At 41.1% G+C, this 26,941-nt stretch overlaps 1 protein-coding gene across 1 annotated transcript; it reads right to left on the reverse strand.

Annotated features, from left to right (window-relative positions):
* Window positions 1-4,618: 4,618 nt before the first annotated feature.
* Window positions 4,619-25,587, reverse strand: traf3 (TNF receptor-associated factor 3). Its single transcript, XM_022210172.2, has 14 exons — window positions 25,257-25,587; window positions 16,307-16,469; window positions 16,064-16,229; window positions 14,308-14,359; window positions 14,101-14,205; window positions 13,840-14,004; window positions 12,824-12,904; window positions 12,657-12,731; window positions 12,450-12,542; window positions 9,568-9,708; window positions 8,816-8,993; window positions 7,649-7,992; window positions 7,234-7,425; window positions 4,619-6,625 (listed from the first exon to the last, which is right to left on the reverse strand). Exons 2-14 carry the CDS (start codon window positions 16,464-16,466, stop codon window positions 6,590-6,592), a joined length of 1,788 nt encoding a protein of 595 aa, XP_022065864.1. The 5' UTR covers window positions 16,467-16,469; window positions 25,257-25,587; the 3' UTR covers window positions 4,619-6,589.
* Window positions 25,588-26,941: the final 1,354 nt, after the last annotated feature.

Consider the following 26,941-nt stretch of genomic DNA (forward strand, 5'->3'; position numbering starts at 1 on the left):
TTGATTTAACTGCTTTTTAATGTAGTTTATTTCTTTAATCTTTTTTTCTGTCAAGATTTGAACCCGACCCTTAAAAATGAAACAAACCCTTAAATCACAATAAAAATACTTCTGTCACAATCATGAGTTAGTCACTTATTCAGTTTATCAATTCAACTTTATTTGTTTAGAACCTTTCACACAGATGACAAAACTACACAAGAGAAAAAACTATGATTAAGACTCAAAAACATTTGAAACAAGATTTAACATGGTAATAAAATGTGTTGTGTTCAGGGGATGGAGGGAGTTTATTGAAGTCTTCTTGGGCTCACACGGTAAATCATTTAAAACAGAAACTTGATATTCAGTCTAAGGAAACTGCAGAGCGACAGAAGAACCAACAATATCTCCTGTTTTCTCCTTTAATGAGTCGACTCTTCTGCTGCTTTCAGACCAAAGAACTACAGACTCTTCACAACCTGCTCAAACTCTTGGTACAGGACCTCACCACACGGGTCAACAAGGTTTCCTTCTCATTTCTACTCTGAAGCTCACCTTCTCCTGCTCAAACTGCTGACAAATGTTTGTGCTGCTCTAAAGTCTGGTCTCCAGAACTTCCTAAAAACTCTCAAAGTCTCTTCTGCTGCAGGTTGCTTTGTAGAACTGTTCCAGAAAACCTCACTAAACCACATGGAGGGGCCTCAAGATAGTCGTCCAAATGAAACCGTACAAAAACCAAACTAGCACAACCCAAACGCTAAAGTCTCCTGTAGCCTACCAGAGAAGCTCTTTAAACAGAGAATCAGGACAGGAACTCTTACCTTCTGGACAACCAACGTTGGTCCACAAACAACCAAAAACCAAAGACTCACTACAGCCAAGATAAAGACACAACTCAGCTGCACCAAACCCACTAATCACTGCACACATTAGCACCATGTGCTAACTGTGGCTAAAGAAGCACATTTACCAAGACAACTATCCAGTACAAAGCCCTAAAACACACCAAGAAACACATTAAAGAGGATTTTACTGCTGGAAGCTGCAAGCCAACACTTAAAGAACAAACTAAAGCAACGGAGGAAAACCCGGTTCAGTGAAGAGAAGCAGAGGAAATGTTTGACTGCAGACATAAAGCAGGAAGACACTGAGCTGCTCAGGTGTTCCTGATTACACCAATCAGTCACCTGGACAGCCAATAGGAACACAGCTTACTGGAAGTCCAGAGGGCTGGCTTAGTGAAGGACATTTAGTTTAAAGTTGAAGCAGAAAGTTAACAAAGAAAGTTGAAAACCACCTTCTGATCCCTGAAATCTCTGAGTTTTCCCACAAAGAACACCTGAACATGTCAAACTGGTTCCATAGTAGAACCTTCACTGTAAAAAATGTCATAGTATGGTGAGTTGATCAAAAAACATAAGTGGCTGTCTAGGAGCGACACAAAAACAGGACAAATGCCGGTTTCCAGGTGGTTGAAAGAGTAAGTTTACAACAACACAACATGTGAGCAGAAAAATCACAAAGTCTGTCTTTAGTTCAGCTGAAGATAGTTTTTGTCTTATTTATTGACCAAACTTTTCAGGAAGTAGATGAAGAATAACTAAAGCTCTCATGTAGAAGTCCAACTTCTGTTGGATCCTTGTGGAGTTTAATCTTAGAGTTTGTAAAACTGTTCAGTTTTCAGAGTCACATGGATTGTTTTGACATTTAATAACAGAGTCCTGAAATAAAATTACAGTTGTGGATTTCTGTCATTTAGTCTGGACTAAACAAATAACAGCAGCATGAATCTCAAACGTCTTTATGAGGAGTCTGGATTGAGGTTTCTCAGTTGATAATGATCAAAACATGAAATTTAGGTTGGTTTAAAGGAATATTCCACCTTAAATCTTTGAATGTTGACCTAAAAGGTTGGTTTCAGGAAGTATTCCACCTACAAGGTCCTCACACATCCACCTTAAAGGAACATTCCACCTTAAATCCCTGGACATGCACCTAAAATGTTGGTTTAACCGAGTATTCCATCCAAAATCCTCACAGAGACCTGAGGGGCCGGTTAAAAGGAATATTCCACCTCAAACCTCCACTAGGGCAGTATGTGTAGCAGTGACAGCAGAAAGAGGTCCTCTCTGGGTGGAAGAACGGCGTCCGAGTAGCAGCTCCCTTTCTGCTCTTACCTTACTCACTAAACTCAAGTGCCATGGAGGACTCCGGTAGTTGATGTTTCCTGCTGCAACCTTCTCTTTTTCAGCTTTCTTCTACATCTGATCGCACCTGACCCGGTTTTTGACCCTTTTTCCGAGCTTTGACCAATCCGAAAACATGAAGTACATCATCGGCATCGGCGGCATAACCGATGGAGGGAAAACCACCTTCACCAACCACCTGATCAAGAACCTGCCCAACTGCTGCTGGTCCATCAGGATGACTTCTTCAAGCCCCAAGATCAGACTGAAGTTGGTGAAGATGGCTTTAAGCAGTACGATGTCATCACTGCTCTGGACATGGACGCCATGATGAGGAGGATCTACGCGTGGCTGGAGAACCCGATGAAGTTTGAGAAGTCTTGTGGCGTTAATAACACCCTGGACACAGAGATGATCCCGAAGTCCGACCACAAGGAGGAGGAGGAGACTCACATCCTCACTGTGGAGGGCTTCCTGCTTCACACCCACAGGCCTTTGATGGACGTGCTAAACCAACGTTACTTTATTTCCATCCCATATGAAGAATGCAAAAAGAGGAGGTGCTCTAGGAAGTCCATGGTGCCAGACCCCCTTGTCCTGTTCGATGTCCACTTCTGGACCATGGACCTGCAACACAAGAACATCTGCTCACTGTGAAAGATTATTGAGAGCAGCTTTTAGTGATTTCTATGCAGAACACTATGATGTTTGCTGAGCTGTGCACTATTAAATGACTTAAGAATATAGAATACTGTTACTGTTTATTATTGTTCTCAGGTTTACTGTTAAATGTACAGAGTTCTACTTACTTTATTTTATTGGATTTGATTTAAAAAGGTCACCATAAATGTCTGAGGTTAGTATGTCGTCGGAAATGTGTCAAAAACTTTGTTTAATATGACGTCCTAAAAGACACCATAAACATCATAGGTTAGTGTGCTGTCCAAAACATGTCAAAAACATCATAGTTTGGTATGACGTCCAACAAGTCACCAAAAACATCATACTTTAGTATGTAATCCGAAACGTGTCAAAATCGTCATAGGTTAGTATGATTTCGAAACGTGTCAAAAACTTCATAGTTTAATATGACATCTGAAAAGTCACCAAAAACGTCATAGATTAGTATGATGTCTGAAACGTGACAAAAACGTTATAGTTTGGTATGTTGTCCAAAAATGGTGAAAAACATCATAGTTTAGTATGTTGTCAACATCACAAAAACATCAGGATTTAGTATGTCGTCCGAAATTTTAGAAAAACCTCATAGTTTAGTATGTTGTCTAAAATGTCACCAAAAACATCATAGTTTAGTATATCATCCAAAATCTTGCAAAAAACGTCATAGTTTAGTATGTCATCCCAAACATCACCAACATGTCGGATGACATATTTTAGTATGTAATCTGAAATCTTGCAAAAACATCATATTTTTGTATGTCATATGAAATCTCGTAAAAATGTCATAGTTTAGTTTGTCGTCTGAAATTTGAAAAAAAAAAGTCAGTTTAGATATCGTCCAAAATGTCACCAAAACGTCATCGTTAGGGTCTGAGCACCAAATGGATGTGGGTTGTCAGAACACAGAAACACATCCAGGGTACCATCGATTGTTTCCATGACTCTGTGTGTTCTATAAATTAAACTGTTCAATCTATGATACATACAATAATACTGATGCTCACAGTTAGTTTTAAAAAAGCAAGCAAAAAACGGATTCAGTGTTCAGACTGTGACAACTGTATAGATGCAAAACTGATCTGGAGTCATTTTTTTTCTTGTTTTATCGCAAGTGTCATGGTTCTGTCTGCTGTACTGATGAAATTCTGAGGCTCAGAAATGATGGAAAAAGTCCATTAAAAAGTGATAAATCTGAACCCACCTCTATGGGCTTCAAGGACCTGGAAGTCTCCAGTGCTGAATGTTTTAAGTGAGACTAAACTTAAAGACTGGAAGCAAGAAAGGAGAATGTCCCCTGTCGAAAGATAAGGAGTATACCTACCAGCAACTGTGCAAATATCTTAATATCTTGTTTTTTAAGCCTGTACTTAAACAGAAACAGAAATACAACAATAGGCAGTTTCATGGGTAGTTTTCTGCAAGAATTTAAACTATTGCCTGTTGAACAGAAGCTGTGAGCATTAAGTTCTTGGAGTTTCTGCAGGCTAGTTGGCCAGAAGACTGAATAAATCACTGCATCCGTCCTGATCTGGTGTCAGTTTTTATCAAAACTCAGATGTGTTTATCCTCCTAAATGTCATGTGCCCATCTGCTGAACTGATGAAGTCCTGAGGCTCAGAAATGATGGAAACGTCCATTAAAAAGTGATAAATCTGGGCCCACCTCCATGGACTTCAAAGACCTGGAACTCTGGAGATATTGACAGTAAAACTTTCCATGTGTAAATTAAAGGGAACTTTTCTGTTATTAGGAAATAAATTAAAACAATGTTTCCTGTCAGTTTTTTATTTGTACATTGAAACATTCAAACTGTGCAAATGAATCGAACGAGTCGGACGAATTCTGTCGACACTGAAAAACTCACTGAGGCCACAGAGGAGCTGGACTGGACTGTGCTGCTGGTTCTGTCTCTCTACGTCTGTTTCATCTGGATTTGTCCACGTCAGGACATCAGGTCCATTAACTGGGAGACTTACAGACTTCCTGTCACCTTTCAAGCCTTAACTAGTCCTTCACTTAAACACATAGAACTCTTATCAGGCTCAACTGTGATCCAGTCTGAGGATGAACTGTTCAACTGTCACTTCAAATAGTCAATGTTAACTAGCTGTTCAACAAGTTAACACTACAAACTGCTTCTAAGCTACACTGGTCCTTTCTGACCTGTTTAAAAGTCAACCAACCAACTTAATCTTACCTAACCCAACCCTTCAGCCTGAGGACTTACAGCTGCTAGTAAATTATTGGCTATAGTCTACAACCACTAACCAGTTTGAAATAGTTACTCTCATATGTACTAGCTAGCCTGACAGAAACTAGTCAGACAAAGCTAGTTAGTCTGACTGGTATGACAGAAACTAGTTAGTCTCACATAAACAAGCAACTCGGAGAGAAACTAGTTAACGTGGCCGAAGCTAGTCAGTGTGACAGGAACTACTTAAATGAGTTTACACAGAAACAGTGAAGGCTGACTTTGGAACAGCAGATTCTCCTGACAAATGACACAAACTGAGTCACGTTAATTCCACAAACACGATTAATAATAATCTGTGGAAACCGATGCCCTGATAAACCATCAACTGTCACTTTACTGGTTTTACTGGAACTCATTTTCACTGTAGACAGTTTCTAATTATCTGTAGTTATTGCACCGACTCTACCAGATATTTACCGGCTTACACTGGGTATAACTGGTTTATATTGGTTCTAACTGGTTTATACTGGATGTAGCTGGCTTATATTAGGTCTAACTGGTTTATACCTGGTCTAAATGGTTAATATTGGCTTTAACTGGTTTATATTGAGTCTAACTGGCTTATATTTGGTCTAACTGGTTTATATTGAGTCTAACTGGTTTAAATCGGGTATAACTGGTCTTTCTTAGTCAGTGCTTGGTCCAACAGGTTCTTCTGAAAACGGTTTTTGCTGAATGTTACTGATCTGTACCACTCTTGTATGGTTTCTAATGGTTTACAGTAGGTATAATTGCTCCTTACTGGTTTATCTTGTGTCCATCTAGCCTTTACTGGTGTAAACTGGTTCAGCTGGTAACCTGGAGCTTGTACGGAATCGAGCTGGTTTTGTGTGGTTTGTTCTGCGTCTTACCGGTCTTTACTGGTTTATACTGGGACAGGCTGGTCTTGTGTGGTGTCTACTGGGTTCTTTAACAGGTTCACTTTGTTGTCTCTAGAAATGATTTCAACTGGACTTCACTGGTTTTTACTGGGTCCTGCTGGTCTTTACTGGTCTATAATGGTCTCTACTGGTCTTCTGAGCTCCTCTGTGGCTGTGGTGGAATTCCCAGCATGCCTCGGTAAACGGGTAATAAACAGTAAGTAAAGCTCGATGCACAGCATCAGTAATGAGCAGCAACAACGTCCTCACTGTGGCGGCCATGTTGGCTCTGAGTGATGTCACTATGGTGACATCATAGCAACACTGATCCATTCACACACACACACACACACGCGCGCACACACACACACACACACACACACACACACAGAGTTCTGTAGTCCACCAGCCAATCAGATGAGGATGCACCCTCCGGTCTCAGTAAAGTTCACTCTGATTGGCTGCTTCCTGTCAGTCTGCTCTTCTTCTTCTGTCGTGTCACCGTCGCTACAGCCGGACGAGCCTCCACCATCACTGATCCTTCCCATCATCCTTTGCGCCGCTGGACGTGGACTGGCGAGCTAATCTCAGACCAGCTGAGGTCAGAGGTCAGCGTGATCATGACATCACGGGTCAGGAAGGTCAGAGGTATCCACGGTAACCTGACAAACAGACCAGTCACCACAAAGAACGGTTAAATGCCTTTAGAATGATTTAACACGTGTTCAGAATGAATTTAAAAAAAAAATGACTGACTGAGAATCAGCCTTTTTAAAGAAATACTGCTGAGAAAAGTTCCCCAGAACCTCCTCACAATCAGCTGATCCTTCATCTGCAGCAACTTTATTAATGATCAGTTTTTCCCAGACATCAGATGTGTTTCTCCTCCTAAGTTTCATGGTTCTATCTGCTGGACTGATGAAGTTCTGAAGCTCAGAAATGATGGAAAAAGTCCATTAAAAAGTGATAAATCTGGACCCACCTCTATGGACTTCAAGGACCTGGAATGTTCTAAATGAAACTAAACTTAAAGACCGGAAGAAAGAAAGGAGAACATCCCCTGGAGAAAGTTCTAGAGTAGACCTAAAGACAACTGTACAGAGCTTTCTACAGGGAAGGTTCTGCTCTATGGACTTCAAGGACCTGAAACTCTGGAAATATTCATAGTCTGAAGGTAGAACTTTCCTTCACTAACTATAGTAAAGGTATTGTGTATCATGAATCGGCTGATCGTGAGGAGCTTTGGTGTTTCTGACTCAAGCAGCCTCACCTTGATGAAGATGGTGTCGTCTTTGATGTAGCTGCCGGCCTCCAGGACGCTCTGAGACACAAACAGAGGACAGCCGGAGGCGATGTTCATCTCTGCACTGGGGCGTCTGAAGCTGCTGCTGTTGGGATCGGGCTTGAACGCGTCGCCCAGGTGTTTCCTGGAGGAACCCTGGTCCATCAGCATCAGAGTCACCTGACAGACAGACGGCCGGACGGATCAGCTCCTCAAAATCACAAAGCTCACCTACAACTAGGGCTGAAACCATTCCTCCAGTAATTGGATTACTAAAACTCCTGGAGACCGAATGAACACCCCTGTAGTACCCCCATACTATACTATGTATGTACATTCGAAGACTAAAATAATCCATAGCTGCAGCCTTCGGTACAACAGGCAGTTAAAGGTAAAGCAGTACCTTCTGTTTGAAGGGCCAGGGCAGCAGGGCGTCGTACTCGCCCCTCATCACCACAAAGAACAGCGACAGGTGTGTGCCCTTTCCCATCCCATCTCCGTTCAGGTAAACCCGAGCGCACATCTTGTAGCCAAAGTATCCGGTGTAAAACGGCTGCGAGTACAACGACAGCGTCTTGGCCGCCACGGCGTCCTGTTTCCGCCTCTTGTAGTCGCGGATCTTCCAGATTAGAGTCCCGTTGTAGCTCGCCGTCTCCAGCACCTGGAAGCGCAGGTCCATGTCGGCCAATCGGATCTCGTGGACGCTCAGCATGTCGTCGTGGCGACTGAGCTGAGTCTCCAGGGAGGCTGTAGAGAGGCAGAATTTATCATTTATTATCGATCAGTATCTCTAGACCTCTTATGTCGATGATCTGACAGTGATCAGTTCTCTTCGTGTTCATTTATTACGTATTGTCACGTATTATGAAAAGATTTCTGCTCCACCAGCTCTGATTTGCCTGAATTTTTATCGCAGAAAATGTGGATTTTTATGAAGATAAACATACATTTTTTTAAAAATATATCACCCGTTGGTTCATTTTCAGCACATTTTGGATGCACATTTAAGGTCACACAGAAGGTCACCGACGATCCGAGATGAAATAATTCTGATGTGTTCAGAGTTTCAGGTTCTGCCTCCACTGGTGTTTCACAGCTTGGATCAGAAATAGTGACTCGGGTTTGGAGTTTGAACCTCATGTGCTGCTTTGTCAACTTATGGAACAAAGATGAGGCTCCACATCCTTCTAACAAGATGCCTGTACATCACCAGGAAGCAGTTTTTGGACGGCATTAAGGTACATGTCCACAGGATCCGTCAGCTTCTTGCATCCCCTTCATTGTCTTTTTGAAAAGCACTGTGTTTCATGCTGGTACTGGTGCATTTGGAGCAATGCTGCGGCATGTCACTACAGCTCAGTTGGATGAAGTAGTCTTGATTTCTATTTTATGCAAACAAGGCACAGGGAGTGGAGGCCCAACGCCTCGCAAAACTTTAATGAAACACCTAAACCAGCAGTCACTGAACTAAAACATGTGAAGAAAGACTTGTTATTTAGAACGCGCTGATAGGAAAACAGTTTAGAGTTTGCTGTGTTGGTTTTATCATTTTAGAGCTGTGAGTTCTGACCCAGAGTGTGTGTTGTAGATCCACTTCCGCTGCGTCCTCCTTGTTCCAGGGCGCTGAGCCTCGTCCGGACGTTCTCCAGGGTTCCTCGCAGATTCTCCACCTCGTCTCTGAGCAGACGGAGGGAACGAAGCTCCAGCTCCACCTCCAGCAGCTTCTCCGAGTGAGAGCTCATTAGTTTCTGTGGGAAGAGACGAGAAGGACCGTTTGGGACGGAAGGAGGAAGCGACGGGTCTGAAGGTTTAGAAGCGCCTTCATACAATCAGATCAGTCAGTAATCAAGGACTGATACGTTGTTTGTTTTCTACTTGAACAAGGACCTGGTCAGCTCATCAGGCAGAGTAGGTCAACTAGACGATAGAAAGGGTCTGACTCTCATCTCAGTTGGGGAAGGTTCAACACCGTCAGCTGACTTTCTCTGGTCTGAAACAAAAGATTCTTTCCTTTTCTTTTTTTCAAACAACCCCTAACAAAACTAGTGACTCCAACATTAGCTGTGTTTCGGGTCATAATTTCAGTTGTTCCACTCTTTTGATAGATTCAGTGGACGGCAGTTTGGACAAATCACACCTTTTAGAAAATGAGGACCAAGTTTAATATATTTTGAGTTTTTGTTACTTTCCCCATTTATGACCTTAAATATCTTGTGTTGTGTTCTGGGGGGAGGATACTTTTTCACCTTTTTTATGGATTGTTTAAACTGTGTATGTTCATATGTTCAGCTCTTTTCCACATCTAACTTGAATCCACTGTACCTGCATGGTGGCCAGTTTCTGCTCCATCTGCCGGTTCTTTTCTCGCAGCTCCTCGTTCTGGTTCTCCAGTTCGGAGAGTCGGCTGCTGAGAGCAGGAAGCACCTTGTACCTCTCCATCAGCTCACCTTTCACATCCTCCACCTGGAAACACAAACTTCGCTCAGGAAAACTCGCACCAGACCTTCAGACGTTAACGGCATCACTTCAGTACGGTGCTGTGGTTGAGTCCGTCTGGGTTTATTCCACCAGGTTCCTTCTGCTCGACCGTCTCTGATTAACTTGAAACGCTTTTATCATAATCTACTGAAATTTAAAATGTAATCTGTGGAACTTCAGCAGGTTTTTTTCACACATTGAAATTTGAGGCTGTTTAAACAACAATATCTGAGGAACTGTTCAAGATAAAAACCTGAAAACTTCACTGTTATTTCTCAGCATGTCCTTCATTCACAATCTACAATATCGAACAAGTAGATCCAAGAATCTCCGACCACGGGTGAGTCGAAATATGATAAAAATGGAAAAATATGTCAAGAAAAGTTCCGTCTTTGACCTCATTAACAAAACTATTGCTCATGTCAACCAGTGATATTTTCTGAACCACATGTAGCTGCAGGTCACAATTATACAAAAACAAACACAGAATTTCTTTAAATATCAAATGCCTGGTCATAAAATGAAACAAAAAAGTCATTTTCAGTTAATTTTCATAACTGATTTAAGAGGTAAATTTCTACCATTAAAACAAAAATATTCAGAGATAATATGGGCACACTTTATATTTTCTGACCACATTTTGTAGGCTAAAGCAACAGAATACTTCATGAATTCATATACTTATTGGAAAAGGTGCATAAAGGTGAACTTTTCAACAGTTTACATAAATATAATGTAACATTTTCTTCACATTTCAGCTCACCTATAATCAGAGATTGCTTGTCATACATTACATACTCTGAATCAATGACTTATTAAGAAATAAAAGGGAAATTTTCAAGTTTGTGTCTTCAATAGTTCCTGAGATTCTGTTGTTCAAATAGAGTCAAATTTAAATGTGAGGAAAAATGTGTGGGGTTGACAGGCAGTTTTTTAAAAAAGTATTTCATATACCAAGCTAAAATTTCATAAATATCTTTATTAATATCCATATCGTGTGCTAGAGTAATGTCAGGCAAATCAGAGATGCTTAAGCAGAAATTCTTCTACACACGTGGACAAAATTGTTGGTACCCCTCAGTTAAAGAACGAAAAACCCACAATTCTCACTGAAATCACTTGAAACTCACAAAAGTAACAATAAATAAAAATTTATTGAAAATTAAATAATAAAAATCAGCCATCACTTTTGAATTGTTGATTAACATAATTATATAAAAAAACAAACTAATGAAATAGGGCTGGACAAAAATGATGGTACCCATAACTTAATATTTTGTTGCACAACCTTTTGAGGCAATCACTGCAATTAAACGATTTCTGTATTTGTCAATGAGCGTTCTGCAGCTGTCAACAGGTATTTTGGCCCACTCCTCATGAGCAAACAGCTCCAGTTGTCTCAGGTTTGATGGGTGTCTTCTCCAAATGGCATGTTTCAGCTCCTTCCACATATGTTCAATGGGATTCAGATCTGGGCTCATAGAAGGCCACTTTAGAACAGTCCAACGCTTTTCTCTCAGCCATTCTTGGGTGTTTTTGGCTGTGTGTTTTGGATCGTTGTCCTGTTGGAAGACCCATGACCTGCGACTGAGACCAAGCTTTCTGACACTAGGCAGCACATTTCTCTCCAGAATGCCTTGATAGTCTTCAGATTTCATCGTACCTTGCACACTTTCAAGACACCCTGTGCCAGATGCAGCAAAGCAGCCCCAAAACATTACTGAGCCTCCTCCATGTTTCACCGTAGGGACAGTGTTCTTTTCTTCGTATGCTTGGTTTTTGAGTCTATGAACATAGAGTTGATGTGCCTTACCAAAAAGCTCCAGTTTGGTCTCATCTGTCCAAAGGACATTCTCCCAGAAGCTTTGTGGCTTGTCAACATGCATTTTTGCAAATTCCAGTCTGGCTTTTTTATGACTTTTTTTCAGCAGTGGTGTCCTCCTTGGTCGTCTCCCATGAAGTCCACTTTGGCTCAAACAACGACGAATGGTGCGATCTGACACTGATGTACCTTGGCCTTGGAGTTCACCTTTAATTTCTTTGGAGGTTGCTCTGGGCTCTTTGGATACAATTCCAACGATCCGTCTCTTCAATTTGTCATCAATTTTCCTCTTGCGGCCACGTCCAGGGAGGTTGGCTACTGTCCCGTGGGTCTTGAACTTCTGAATAATATGAGCCACTGTTGTCACAGGAACTTCAAGCTGTTTAGAGATGGTCTTATAGCCTTTACCTTTAAGATGTTTGTCTATAATTTTTTTTTTTCGGATGTCCTGGGACAATTCTCTCCTTCGCTTTCTGTTGTCCATGTTCAGTGTGGTACACACCTTTTCACCAAACAGCAGGGTGACTACTTGTCTCCCTTTAAATAGGCAGACTGACTGATTATGAGTTTGGAAACACCTGTGATGTCAATTAAATGACACACCTGAGTTAATCATGTCACTCTGGTCAAATAGTTTTCAATCTTTTATAGAGGTACCATCATTTTTGTCCAGGCCTGTTTCATTAGTTTGTTTTTTTTAAATAATTATGTTAATCAACAATTCAAAAGTAATGGCTGTTTTTGATTATTTAATTTTCAATAAATTTTTATTTATTGTTACTTTTGTGAGTTTCAAGTGATTTCAGTGAGAATTGTGGGTTTTTCCTTCTTTAACTGAGGGGTACCAACAATTTTGTCCACGTGTGTAAATATGTGCTGCTGTGAGGAACGATCCTGTGGTTACCTTGTTCTCTAAAGAGCAGTTCCTATTGGCCATCATTCTCAGGTGTTCAGCTGCGAAGGTGGACTCATGTTGCCTCATGTCCTGGTTCAAACCCTAAAACGCAGCACAGAAAATACAGCATGACGTAAACACAGCAGTTCATAAGCAGTACACGTAGTACGTAAAATACACAGTAGTATTTGTGCACTGAGGATGATGAGGAGTCACCTTGAATGTGCATCCATAGCGGTGGAACTGACAGCTGACCTGAGCTTTGGGACAGTCGTGTTGGTGGCTGGACAGCTGAAACGGTAAATCAATCGGTTTGATCAGGTGATAAAGTCAGTACTGGCAGTGTGATGTTATTGAATCATGAGCGGTATTCGGTACAGTACCTCGCTCCGGGGCAGGGAGGAGAACGAACAGTGGTTGGGACACGACACTGGAAACGCTGGACAAACCGTCTCTTTGTGTTTCTGAAAAAGGTTTGTGGAATAACTTCGTAACTCAGTAATGAAACTTTACTGACACACACAAACTCAGCAGCTTCAATTCAGCGTCAACCTCAGTCGAAGTTTGTTTCCTGTTCCCAGGTCAGTCCTCTGAACAGAAAAGACCTCTGAGACGTAAACATTCTCCAATCCCCTCTGAAACTAGTCTTGTCTTTATACCTTTAAATCTAGTCCTCAGACCTCTGATTCTTGTCCTCTTTCCCATGACAATAGTCCTATTATTTTTGACACTAGTCCTCTTCTTCTAGTGCTAGTCCTACGAGCTCTGACACTAGTCCTCTTGGCCCTCATGATAACTGTATAACGTCTAGTGTTACTCTTATTACCTCTGGCGCTAGTCCTCTTACAAACAATGCTTGTCTTCCAAACTCTGACACTACTCGTCTTAATTACGACATTTATCCTCTAACCCCTGAAGTAAGTCCTATTACCTCTGACGTTAACATTCTAAACTCTGAAACTAGTCTTCTTACCTCTGATATTAGTCCTCTTACGTCTGATGATCGTCCCATTACCCATGATGCTTGTCCTATTACCTCTGACGCTAATAGTCCAAACTCTGAAGCTAGTCCTTTTACCCCTGATTCTCGTCCTTTAACCTCTGTCCATAGTCCTCAAACGTTTGAATCTAGTTGTCTTACCTCTAATGCTAGTCCTGTTACCACTTAGACAGGTCCTATTATCCCTGACACTAGTCCCCATACCCTCAAGTCCAGTGGTCTTACCCGATGCAAGTCTTTTTAGCTCTGATAGTCCTTACCGGATGGGAGTCCTATTACCGCTCACACAAAGGCTAGTCCTGTTAACTTTGATGCCAGTCCTCTGCTACTAGTAAACTCGGATGCTGTTCTACCTGTTGGTGAGGCATCAGTGATGTCGTCAGTGATGTCAAAGATTACCTGCAGGTCAGTCAAGGGCATCTTGGTTGCGCAGAACTCGCAGGTGGTCTCTCTGTGTTTACACTTCCAGCTCAGGTGGTCGGGAATCTCCTTCCTCATCATTCGCTCCTTACACTTACCGAGCGGACAGGGAACCTCGAAGAATGGACACACGTTCAGGTGGTCCTGCAGAGACACAGGTGAGACAGGCGGAGTTTTCCAGTGATGCCGCTCACACAGCAGGACTCTCTGTTGCCGTGGTAACGGCGTATCAGCACTCACAGGTATCTGTTGCAGACTCATCTGCTCCTGACAGCCGTTTGCTTCGCTGCGACAGTAAACCTTCAGCGCCATGATCTCCCGATGGCAGCAAACGTCTCTGAAGATCTGAAACCAAGAATAAAGAAAACACAGACAGATCGTTGATAACAGATCAACAACCCATAATGACCAATACTGATGTCCTCTGTGATGTCACTTCCTGCCCACCTTGTCTTTAAACAGAGGCTCCCTGTCAGCTGGACACATCGGGTTTTGATGGCTGCAGGAGGAGAAAACATAAAGTTAGAGATTTTTGCTGGTCATAATCACAGTGACGCCTGCTGGTCGGAAGAAGAACTGCATCCTCCATCTGCTGATTTACATACTGGGAGTACTAGACGCTTACAGCAGTCTACAAACAGCCTTCCTCTTTCAATCAGATGTTCCTCTTCCACTCATATTTAAAAAAAAAAAAAAACTCAAGATGAACATGTTTTCATTGGCTTTCAGAAACTGATCTCACCAGCTGCTATCCTGTTTTAGTGTTCTGTTAAAAGTTAGATTGTACTACTTTTATCCTGCCTTGATGTTTTGCACATTATTTTGTTGCTGCATGTTTAATAACAAGTACAGCACTTTGGTCAACTAAGGCTGTTTTTAACAAGATAAATATGTTTTGATAAAAATCACAGTGGCAACCTAAAAGTCACTGCAGCAGCTGGAGAGCCTTTTGTTTGCAGTTGTTGTTGTTTTTTTTTTAGCAAAAACCGACAGTAAAAACATCTGATCATAAAAGCAACATCACATAAGCGACATTTCACTGCAGTTTCAGGGCCAGTATTTGTAGGACACTCCAGAGACATGAAACATAGCATCACTCTTCAGCATTTTAGCATGTGCGTGTCATTTAAAGGGGAAGACTGAGGCTACATAGATGCTATACGCTCACAGCAGAGAAAGCACGCCGGCTATAATAATACCCTGCCAACATCACTTCACTGAGGGAATCTTTGGGTATAACACTGTTAGGTCGTGTCCTCGCTCTGTAAAGAGCTCTGAGGTGACTGACGTGAACTGGAGCGATGTCAATCAAATTTAATAAGTTAGCAGAAGGTGAAGCAGAGTTTATTTCATTTCTCTCTCTGTCTCTTGCTCTGGATGAGGGTAAATAAAAATCTCCTGATTTATAATGAAAAAACAAATCAAACACTGTATTACTGATGGCCATTATTAAAGGTAAACTGTACAGAGACAGACACACAGTAGGTTCATTCAGACTGAGCTTCATACAGGGTTTCTGCAGAGATCAGTCACTCAAATTTAATGCTATCCTGTAAAAACTTTAATGCCATGACTGTGAACTCAACAAATTACACAGGTTTGTTTTTGTAAATATGACTTATATATGAAAACTGTCCCTACATTTCACTATTTCTGAATCCAGAAACAACCCCTGACCACCAGGCTGCAGTCATTCTCTGAAATCCACGTTTTCAAGCCGTTTTTGCTGGAATTTGCATTTCCCAAATTCCCAGCTCTCCTCCACCTGGTCACAATTACCGCAGTGCTTCAGCATGTTTAGGCATATATAACATTGTAATGTTGTGATTTTTTTATTGTGACCTGCTAAGGGACTGCAGAGTAAAATGAGCTTAAAGTTAACTCTGGTACAATGCATCAAATGGAAACATTTATGTTTAATATTGTACATGGTCCCTTTTTAAATAAACTGATAATAATAATAATGCACATATCTGATGGATCACAGTCTATAATTAGATATTTTTATATTATTATTATCAAATGCTTTCTTAAAAACTACAGAATTTTTAATACCACTGAGAATGAAATGTAATGCTTTTTAATGCCCTGCAGAAACCCTGTAATATCACCCATCACCAGGTAGCAGCGACAGTAAGAGATGAAACGTTTTACGTGCAGCAGAAGAGCTGCTCACCGAGTCGTCTGTCTACCTGCGACTTACCTGAGGATGTCGTTGATGCAGCTCTGACAGAAGCGGTGGCCACACTCGGTCTGCCGGGGCTGACACAGGACCAGCCTGCAGGCCTCGCAGCAGTATTTGGCTTCTGGAGTTTCTATGAAATGATCTCTGAATCCTCCATGAAGAGGCAGGAAGCCTGCAGGCACACCTGAGCAGACAGAGGACACCTGTGGTCAGCCAGCTGAACAATCACAACCTCTACTGACACGTGTTTGCGGCGTTTACCTTGTTGGGCTGCGGACTCGATCGGAGGCCAGGGATTGGCTGGGCGGTGAGAGGGAGGGGTGATGGGAGGGGCTGCCGAGAGGGGCGGGATAAGGGAGGGCGCCACCTGCTGGAGGGGAATCTGCACCTCCCTCCCGTCAGCACTCCTCCCCGCTGACATGACCTGAGGACAGGCAACGAGACAAACCAGAGACTCTTCAGACGTCTGACCTCCATCTGCACATGCTCAGTGGCGTCCAGCAGAGGGGCGTGGCTTATAACTGACAGAGTGAATTACAAGAATGTCCTTTGTTTTCAGACCGTTTTGTTCCTCAATCTATCCACCCAATTCCTTCCACCTATCTGGGATCGGGCCACAAAAAAAAAAAAAAAAATCACCTTCAAGCTATTTTCAGGGTTCTGTTAGTCCAGAAATAAAACTCCCACAGCCATGAGGTTTAATGAAGACACAGACAGAATAGTTTATATCAGATCCAAATGAGTCAATCGATACAGGAGAGACCAATTTTTTTTATTATTGGCTCTTCAAATTGGCAAGATGTGCAAAAAAGTGAGTGGTTTTGAGCCCCCGGCAAGTTCCTGTCAGTGTATATCTATATGGATAGATCTATATTTCAACTAAAAATAAAGTCTTTGGTCGACATTTTTCCAACTTTTGAGACTTTAACATCAGCAGAATCTGATGTCTGGGAAAAGCTAAAAGACAAAGTTCCAGTTTTTCGATATTCTGACTTAAAATTTGTCCAAAAATTACAAAAAAAGTGTCTGAAATCACTGTTAGAGCCTCAAAAGTTGGTGAAATGTCAACCAAAGATTGTACTTGTAGTAGGAAATATGGATCCATTCATATATATACACTTACAGGAACTTTATGGAGACACAATACCCCCTTTGACTGAAAATGTTGTATTCTGAAAGGCCGATACCTATTTATTTATGTCATTTTGAACTAATTTGTGTCATGATGGACACATTTTGGATAAGTTTTAAGCAAAAACATAATAAAAATGGAACCTTGTGTTCTCATGCTTTCCATACATCAGATTCTACTGATGATAGAGCCTCAAAAGCTGCTGAAATATGACCAAAGTCTGCATTTTTTTTATGGATCTGTAAATACACTGACAGGAATTTTGTGACAACACAGTACCTCCTTTGATTTGAAATTCTGCGCCGCCGCCATCCCCACCAATTCTCAGGGGCTGATTGTATTAAGTATTGTCATTTTGAGTGATTTCAGATACATTTTTGCAATTTGTGGAGAATTTTTTTGGAATTTTGAACAAGTTTCACATCAAAACATCTAAAAACTGGAACCTTGTCTTATCAAGCTTTCCACACATCAGATTCTACGGATGTTAGAGCCTTAAAAGTTGGTGAAATGTCGACTAAAGTCTGTATTTTTAGCAGGAAATATGGATCCTTTCATATATATATATATATATATATATATATATATATATATATATATACACTTACAGGAACTTATTGGGGACACAAAACCATTCCTGTTTGAAAAACACGCACAATTTTCCAGGACCAGTAAATAAAAATGTAGCCTCTGCTGGATCCCACTGATCATTTGGATCTGCTGGAGACTTTTCTGACCGTGTCCTCTGTAAATACCACTACTGTGGGAGTTTTATTAATGGAGATACTGAAGACAAAGGTCATCAGATTCTCAAAATTCAGCTAAAACGTGCTACAGAACTAATTTTGCATCCCAGACTTCAAATAAGTGAAGTGTGTAGCAACAGCGCTCTGTGAAACGACACAAACTGACCCAAGCGACCTTTAAAACACAAACAGATGTGACCTCTACACCGACACAGACACAGAAACACTGAAACGTATCACTTCCCGTCAGCGCTCAGCTGTGGGGATGCTCGGGGCTTTTCCATTCAATGCATCATTGCGCGCGCACACATACATACACACACACACACACACACACACACACACACACACACACACACACACACACACACACACACACACACACACATCTGTACTTCTATCTTTTCTGACCCTGATTATACCGGCCAGGTGTGAAGATTAAAACTGACAAACTTTAAAGCAACAAATCCCTCACTGAACATCAGATATAAAACATTTAAACCTCTATAAAAAAAAAAAGAAACAATAAACAATTTCCAGTAAAGAAAGAGCAGAAGCTTCCCATTAATCAGGACTCACCGATAAAGTGACCTGCCGAACGCGAACTCACGGAGGAAATGCGACGCATGACGAGACGTTCCGGCCTCCGGTGCGGTCAGAGGAGCTGATTCAGACACGACTGAAATCATGACCGGCAGTTTTCAGAAAGAGAAACTGGAACGAGTCGGTTCGCAGCAGCAAGAGGGGATTTTCCTCAACTCACAAGCTGCTGAAGGAGGCCAAACGGTGCAGCCAGCAGGGGGCGCCACAGCTCAGACCCTGAAGGCCTCGCCGCTCACACTGCGTGCGAGATCTCGTGAGGTCAAAGATCTTTCAGTTTAGCAGCAGCATTAAACGGGGAAAAAAAATCTCATGATCAGCAGACGACAGACAGACTGCCAGCATGAGTTATCATCACAGTCTGATGGTAGAGCAGCTGAGATGAGGTTTTCTCATTCAGCTATCCCCATCACTAATCAGTAGGATCAGCTCTGTACGGCATGTGTTATTCCTTATTCTGATGCAGGTTTTTATCATAACACACACGTGATATAAGCTGCTATAACAGGTTGAACTGGTGAGCTCTGGTTGGTGGAAGTCTTTGTTGTCATGGTGCTCCTTTACTAGCTAAACTCCCACAATGCTCTCTGCCTACGTGACCACCTCCTCTGGTCACTACACTATTTAACTTTCGTGTCGTCCTGTTTGAAAATGTGGAAAAATATATATTTTCACAGTGAAACTTCTGATGTCCACATTTGCAGCATTTTGAGGAAATCTTTGAACATTTTTTTGGTGGAAAAAAAGAAATGTTAAAAATGTTTCTTTAAGAACATCCACAAAAAAATCAACCAAAATCCAGCGAAATTCGCTGGATTTTGGTTGATTTTTTTGTGGATGTTCTTAAAGGAAAAATAAGAAGTTTTACTGACATATATGGAATCACTTCAGATATTTTTAGGATTTTTTAAAAGATTTTTACTACGTAATTTTTTGAAAACATTTTTAAGAATTTTCTTGCCACATTTGGGGGATTTTTTGAAATAAAACTTTTAAGGGAAACTTTTAAGGAATTATTGGAATTTTCTTCGTGAAGGTTTTGCAAATTTTCAGAAATTTGGGGGAATTTTTTCTGCATTTTTTTCAGACAAGGAAACAATATTTTTTTTGGTAAATGAGGACAACAGGAGGGTTAAGATCCTCCACCAAGTATTAGAGCTAATATACATTTTCTAACATGCATCACCTACTTTTCTCTTTTTGGTTAACTTAAGCGGCATTCCCTAGCATTGATTAATTGATTGATTAATCCATAACACTAACTGTGTCCAGCTTGTATTACTTACACTGAAACAGCTTGTCCTAATATCAAACGTAACACAGGAGATCCTCGACTGGTGAATGAAAAATGACCCCGCCTGGTTTGACTGTTATTTAACCCCTTGATGCCTGAATTTATTTACAATTTAAAAAAAAAAAAAAAAACTTTTTGCTTTCCAGCTGATGATAAAATAAATGGAGATTGCTAATTTGTCTATTACACATAGAACAGATACAGAATAATAATAACAGATGTATAATAATCAGGTCCCACTCATAGACTGTATATAAAGATGGACGTAGCATCTGGCTCCAAAATTGAAGCCAACCCGGAAGTGTAAAAAACTTGCAATATCACGCCGTCCACTAGGGTTGGCTCCAAAAAGCTTTTTCTCCATAGACCCCAATTCATTTTTGGAAAAAATAAAATTTGATAGACTGATTTTCTACAGCTCAGGATTTTTTTCCCGTTAGTTTTCATGGTCAAAATGAGAGATCAGGTGGCCGATCTTGAAATGAATCAATACTGAATTTTAAATAAATCGTTAAAGTTGGCGGAGCCAGGGGGCGTGGCTATACTTGATTGACAGTCCCATAGACTGGCCCTGCCCCTAGTTGCTCTCTGGTCCAGCCTGTTTGATGACGCTTTTTACGTCACTGGCTCCAAAAAATCCAAAATGGCGACTAGGAAGTAGCAAAATCCGGGCTTCATTTTCTCGGCGTTGAAACCAACGGGTGACGTCACGGTTAGTTCACACCTGGTCCCACTCCGACCAGTCCTACTAGAAACCAGTGCTTGCAAAAGGTTCAAGGTTTGTACTGAACATGAACAAACCAGCATTAGGGGAATCAATATCTCGGCTACAGTCTGAATAAAAGTAGTATGTTGCAAATTTTCAACAATAGACATCAAGAGGTTGAAGCATTTAGTAGAAACTGTAAATCAAATGTGTTACACCTTTAGTCTCACTTCAGTCCAACCCATTACCATAAATTTCTCCCTTCATTTTGGAATTTAGGTGCAAATGGCTCTTGTTTGCATAAAGGAATATGACGGCAAAAGATTTTATTTGGAGTCAGAATGAGCCCAGGACAAAAGGACGGTTAAGATCCTCCACCAGGTACTACAGTCAATAAAGGAAGTCCTCGGTTTATGACATCCTCGACCTACACCGTTTCGTCGTTGTGTCAGAGCTGGTTATGTGGAGCTAGATGGTGAGTGGAGTGGACGAATACGTCGTCATGCGGCGCTATAAGAGGAAGACAGCTGTGTTTTCATTCTCTGTTTGTACGCCACATTGGACTGTGTTACATTTGCTAACGTGTAAGAGAGTGTGAGTTCTGACTTACGGCGAAAATCGACTGTAGGAACAGAATTCTGTTCCTACCCCCGTATACATTTTCTAACCTGAACTACTTCTTTTCTCTCGTTGGTTAATATATTTAAAATCTGTGAAATTACTACCTGCAAATAATCGATGAAGTGTTCATCATTAACATTCCTAATCCTGACAACCCAGATCAGTTTCATCTTTGTCAGTGGTACCCACATGTGAGTTTACATGCCTGAAGTAAAGAAGTCAGCTGTGATAAAAAGACTACTGCTGAACTTACAGCGACTTGTTCCCATCAGGTAGGTCCAGATTTATGCAGAACAGAACATTAAATCTAATTATCAACAAATGGGATTAAACATGGTACCAGTTTTTACCGACTCAGAGAAATGTAGTGATTCTTTGAGTCTGTTCACTCAAATAAGCTTCACTGGGTCCTCAATACCATCCTCATTTTATAATTCTGCACTTTGTTTTCATTTTCCAGAGCCAATAATGAAACATCTGAACTCTGCTGGAATCATTAAATTATTTTATTCTGTTGAAATCTATTATATCTGCATCCTGATCACATTACAAGGCTGTTTTACGTTTTATTCATGGAGATACTGAAACCGGAAAATTACTTCCTACAGAAACTGCTGTTTTGAGGGCGAAACTATAAATATACTACACATATGAAAACATATAAAAGATTCAAAATTCAGCCAAAATTTTGTACAGAACTTTCTTTTGGGTCCCAAGTAACAAATAATCAGTAAGCTCAGCTAATCTATGCTACGCTAGCTTTATATTAGTGAGACTGTGAGGATGAAGCTGTGTCACAGTTTCACTTTCAAGCTCTAAAAAAACTATGAAACACACATTAAAGTCAGATATCAGGTTTTAAATGCTTACTGAGAACATTTTGAAGAATGTTTGGAGCGTCTGACCCTGAGGATGACATAGAATTGTTCCACCATCTGTCAGAAAAAAAACCCCACAGATTTTCTGAACTTCTGCTTTGACTCTTCTCTTTAAGTCAGAGTGAAAGCTAACCTGAAGCCGTTTCACTTCGGCCTCGCCAGGTCAAATGACATCCAACATGTGAAGATACATTCAGGTTTCACAGATGTGACTGAAGACGAAAGAGAAGGACGTTTTCTTACGGTCTCAGAGGAATTTAAAGTGCGCAGATAAACCGCCTTCAATGTGTTTGAATGAAGAGGAAACGATACAGTTTGACTGGAGTCTGAAAAACGTCTTTCTGCTTGTCCAACAGAGCTGATCAGAATAAACACAAACTCAATGAACCTGAACCTTCAGGGACCAGCGACACACCTGATCACCTGTTCGGTGTGGGTAAAACAAATAAAAATACTATATTTGTTCTTGTATTTATACTACCATACTGTACAGTATGCCACAAACTGATTTAATGTAATAGTCTAATACTAAAGATACCAGCATGTCCATCTACATCCAGTTGGATTTCTCATGTTTTTCCAGCCATCCTAACCCAATATCATGACAGCATTTTGAACAATTTTCAAGTTTGAACCACCGAGATCAGACAGATGGTTGCTTATTTTGCATTAAGATGAAGTACTCCGTCCCAGTTGTACGATAAGACCGGAAACAGAAGAGTTTCTGTAGTCATAGCGAAAACAGAAAGAAAACCCCACTCTGTTCAGTCTTCTGCCACAAACGGACGAAGAACCGGCAAGAATCCATTCAACGTCATTAACAGGTAACCCAGCTCCTACTGGGCATGTGCAGAAGATTCGAGTGATCCACAGATAAGAGGCGACGAAGACAGTCTGCTTTCATTTAGAGCTGAGAAGGTTCAGAGCTGCAACTGACCAAAAAAAGTGAAAGTATGAAGTTGTGTTTTTCCCTATTTTGTTCCATCATCTGTTTGTCATCTCATCTGGACTCAGTGGCAGCAGGTTGGTTCTGGTCGTCCCTCCTACATCGGTGTTTAAGATTAATCTCAGGACCAGATAGGTTTTAAAACCTCTGTAGATTTCTGAGTCAACCTGGGTCTAAAACTGAACCAAACATGGTGGAGGCTGTGTAGACGCTCGGTCATCCAGGTCAGGGTAAGCACATCAGCTTCAGTAGGAATCATAGGAGCTTCAGGAATCAATTGGCCATTTCTTACAAGAGAAGTCCAGTTGATTCCTACTGAAGTCGATTTCTACTGAAGCTCATACGATCTTCTTCTAGTAAGAGAAGTCCAGTTGAGGCTCCTAGGATGGTGGAGGTTCTTCAGTAACAGCTTCCAGTAGGAAAACTGGTAAGTCAGGAAGTTCAGAACCAGAGCAGTCCAAAGACCACAAAGAAACACCTCAGACAGGTTTATCAAACTGAACCACCTCTTGGAACTAGAAGAACCAGGTCAGGAAGAATGACATGGACAAAAAAAAAAACTCAACTACAAAACAACCTCCAGGCTCAGTCTAGACTCTCAGTCATCCAGTTCAGGGTAATCGAAGAATCTTCGTTAGGAATTGTAGGAGCTTCCAGCTGATTGCAGGAATTTCCTACGATCAACTGGACTTCTCCTGTAAGAGGAATCAACTGGATTTCTCTTACTAGAGACGCCCAGTTGATTCCTACTGAAGCTCCTACGATGGTGGAGGTTCTTCCGTAACAGCTTCTGGTAGGAAAACTGGTCAGACAGGAAGTTCAGAACCACAGTAGTTCAAAGACCACAAAGAAATACTTCAGATGGGTTTACCAGAGTGAACCACCTCCTGGAATCAGAAGAAAGTGGTCAGAAAGAACAACATGGAGCAGGTTTGACTTTAAAACACTGTTTGATCCGAAACTGAAGCTCGAAAGACAAAAAGATTCTGGATTGAATGTGAGACTGTGGATTCAAATGCTGCTGTTATCTTCTCCAAAACAACCTAAAGGCTCCATTTCATTCCTGCTGCTGGTCTCGGCTGGGAGATTCTGGGTAACGTAGTTCTACCAGAAGAACATTTAACTAAAGATTTATCCAGAATGTTGATCATTTTCCATTAGTCGACTAAGCGTCTACTGTGGATTTTTCCTCACATTTCCACATCGACGTTAGTCTCCCGTTAAATATAATCAACTCTAACCGAAGCTTCTCTGGTTACTTTGTTCTGTATTTTCCTGGAAACCTGCCTCATCACTTCCTAAAATCTTTGGCCGTTTCCTGTAAATTGCCAGATGGAGCTCATTTGGGATTTCACCTGTAAAGACGCAAAAATCCAGAAATCAGCTTTAGTGGATCTGTGTTTCACCAGAAAGTCAATAAATCAAACTCAGCATGACTCGCTGTCAAATTAGCAACACTTTCACTTTCATCAAATTGTCCAGGACTTTGAGTTTTCCTTCTTAAGAGAATACTTTTACTGCAGTAACACTGAATCAAGTATTTTTACTACACTAGTCTTCCAGTACAGTGACATATTTGTACTTTTAATGACGTGAATGATGTGAGTCCATCCTCCTGCTCCGACTGTGAGACAAGAATGAACCTGAATCAAGGATTTTACTCTGAAACACTGATTTAATCTTTGATTTTGGAACTAAATCGATCACAGATCATAATAATAGTAGCAGTGTTGGCAGTAAAACAGTAAATGATGTGAACAAACAAACAAAGCGTCAAAGTGATTTAAATATTTATGTTTGGAGGATCAGATTGACTTATTTTGCCTTAGATTTGAATCAGGTTCAGTTTTTCTCGCTCATTTTTGTCTCTGGGTTCGACTCTTCAGGTCTGATTGTAGTCTTTTCTTTTTTTAAGACACATTTGTGTGTCTGTTTTCACGGCGCCCGCGTCTCACGTTACCAATCAAGTTATCGATCGCATTTATCGATCCCATCGGCAGATTCGAATCCGTGAGCGGATGTAAACACGGCTAAAGCTAACGGCTGGCGCTAGCTAGCTGCGTTAGCTTCGCGTTTTGTCTACTGTTTGTTCAATAAAGATCGATTTAATTCACACACACACGCGAACGAACACACATACACACAGAGACAGACAGGCACACACATGAACACACACTGCTAGCTGTAGCATCCCCTGTATTTCGCTGCTACAAACCGCTAACAGACGGATAACATGCTGTTACTGAGGTTCTGCTCAGGTTCTGCTCATGTTCTGCTGCGGGACTCACATGAATCTCCTCCGCAGGCCACAGCTCGGCGGCTCAGCGGCTCCTCAGCTCGGCGGACTCTCTCCGGGATTCAAACCGTCGACCTGCCGCTGCCGTGGAGCATCCGGGCCTCAGGCGGACTCCTCATGGTCCGGTTCGGGCTCAGGGTTCTCCGGGTTCCGTCGGTTCTGTCAGTCCGCGGAGAGAGAAGTTTAGTGGGATCCAGACTCCGAGATCCAGCGGGGAGGACTGGGCTGATCACACTGGAAACCCCCTCCGCTGCTTCCGCCCAGGAAATCCCCCAGCTGCCCGGAGAGAGAAGCGCACCACCGGGGGGCGCTGCTGACCGGAGGCCGCGAGGATGGGAGAGGACCGGCAGGGGGCGCTGTTGGTCTGACTGCTGTGTTTACATCAGTACGGTGAAATTAGGAGTATTTTACACTAGAAAACGCTGCAAAATCAATATTTAACGCACACATAAAACATCTTAGTTATATTTTGTTTCGCTAAAATCAATATATACTCATATTTTTGTTTTATTTCCAATTTTTAGTGTAGTTACTGATGTTTTTGCTGTTAAAATATTACAAATTTCCCCACTGTGGTATTTAAAAAAACTCTGCAAAATCAGTATTTACCACACACAAAACATCTTAGTTAGATATTGTATTATTATGATAAATATTTACTCATATTGTTGTTTATTTTCAGTTTTTACTGTAGTTCCAAATATTTTTGCTGATAAAATATTGCAAATTTCACTACTGTATATGTTTAAAAAAATCTTAGATATATTTTGTATTGTTAAATTAAACAATTATTCATATTTTTGTTTATTTTCATTTTTTTGTAGTTTAGAATATTTTTGCTGTTAAAATATTGCAAATTTGTTGTTTTTAATCATTTTTGTAACCCTTCTAAGCCATTCTAGATGTTTAATTCATTTTGGACAGATAGTGAACAGAAAAAGAGGATTTTCTGAACAAGTTCTGAATAAACTTCTAAACATTTTGGACAAATGTGGAGATTTGTTAAAGATTTCTGTATCATTTTGAGATAGTGTCACAGCGTCACTGTAACCATGACAACAAGCCTGATGATCACATGATTGTGATCCTACTACAAATCCACCACTGAGGACTTATTGAGACTTATCTGTCAGAAATGATCCAAGGAACAACTGATTAAATTGTGGGGGTGTTTCTGACTCCCATCAATTCCCGCTGCCCACTACATATTTAGGTCACGTGATTCGGTATCCATACATAACATACACATGCATAACACACGCCTGAGCACAGTGCATAATCGGTTTTGTTAAAGTTTTCATCCGTTGGAAATTATTGCTTTTCTTGTTTCTTCTGTGACCAATAATTGATCTTAAGTCACCAGAGATTCCTGGGCCTTTTCCTGTTGCAGTTGCTTACTTTAAATTTAGCAATTCACCAGAAACCTAACTCACATCATGACTAATAATGAAACAGGAAGTTATTTTCGATGGATTACACATTTTAACAACGGCGCTCACTTCCTTGTGTGCACCACAAAAACAGTTCCTCCAACTTTGTTCTGAAGGGACACCATCACTACATCCTGGGCTTGGCTCCGCCCAGGATGATTCTGATTGGTTTAAAGAAACTCAAAGATTTCTCATAATGAGGTGCAGCAGACCATTCTAGACAGCACTAGAGAATGATCTGGCTATG

The sequence above is a fragment of the Acanthochromis polyacanthus genome, chromosome 1 (assembly GCF_021347895.1).
Source record: "Acanthochromis polyacanthus isolate Apoly-LR-REF ecotype Palm Island chromosome 1, KAUST_Apoly_ChrSc, whole genome shotgun sequence".
NCBI lineage: Eukaryota > Metazoa > Chordata > Actinopteri > Pomacentridae > Acanthochromis > Acanthochromis polyacanthus.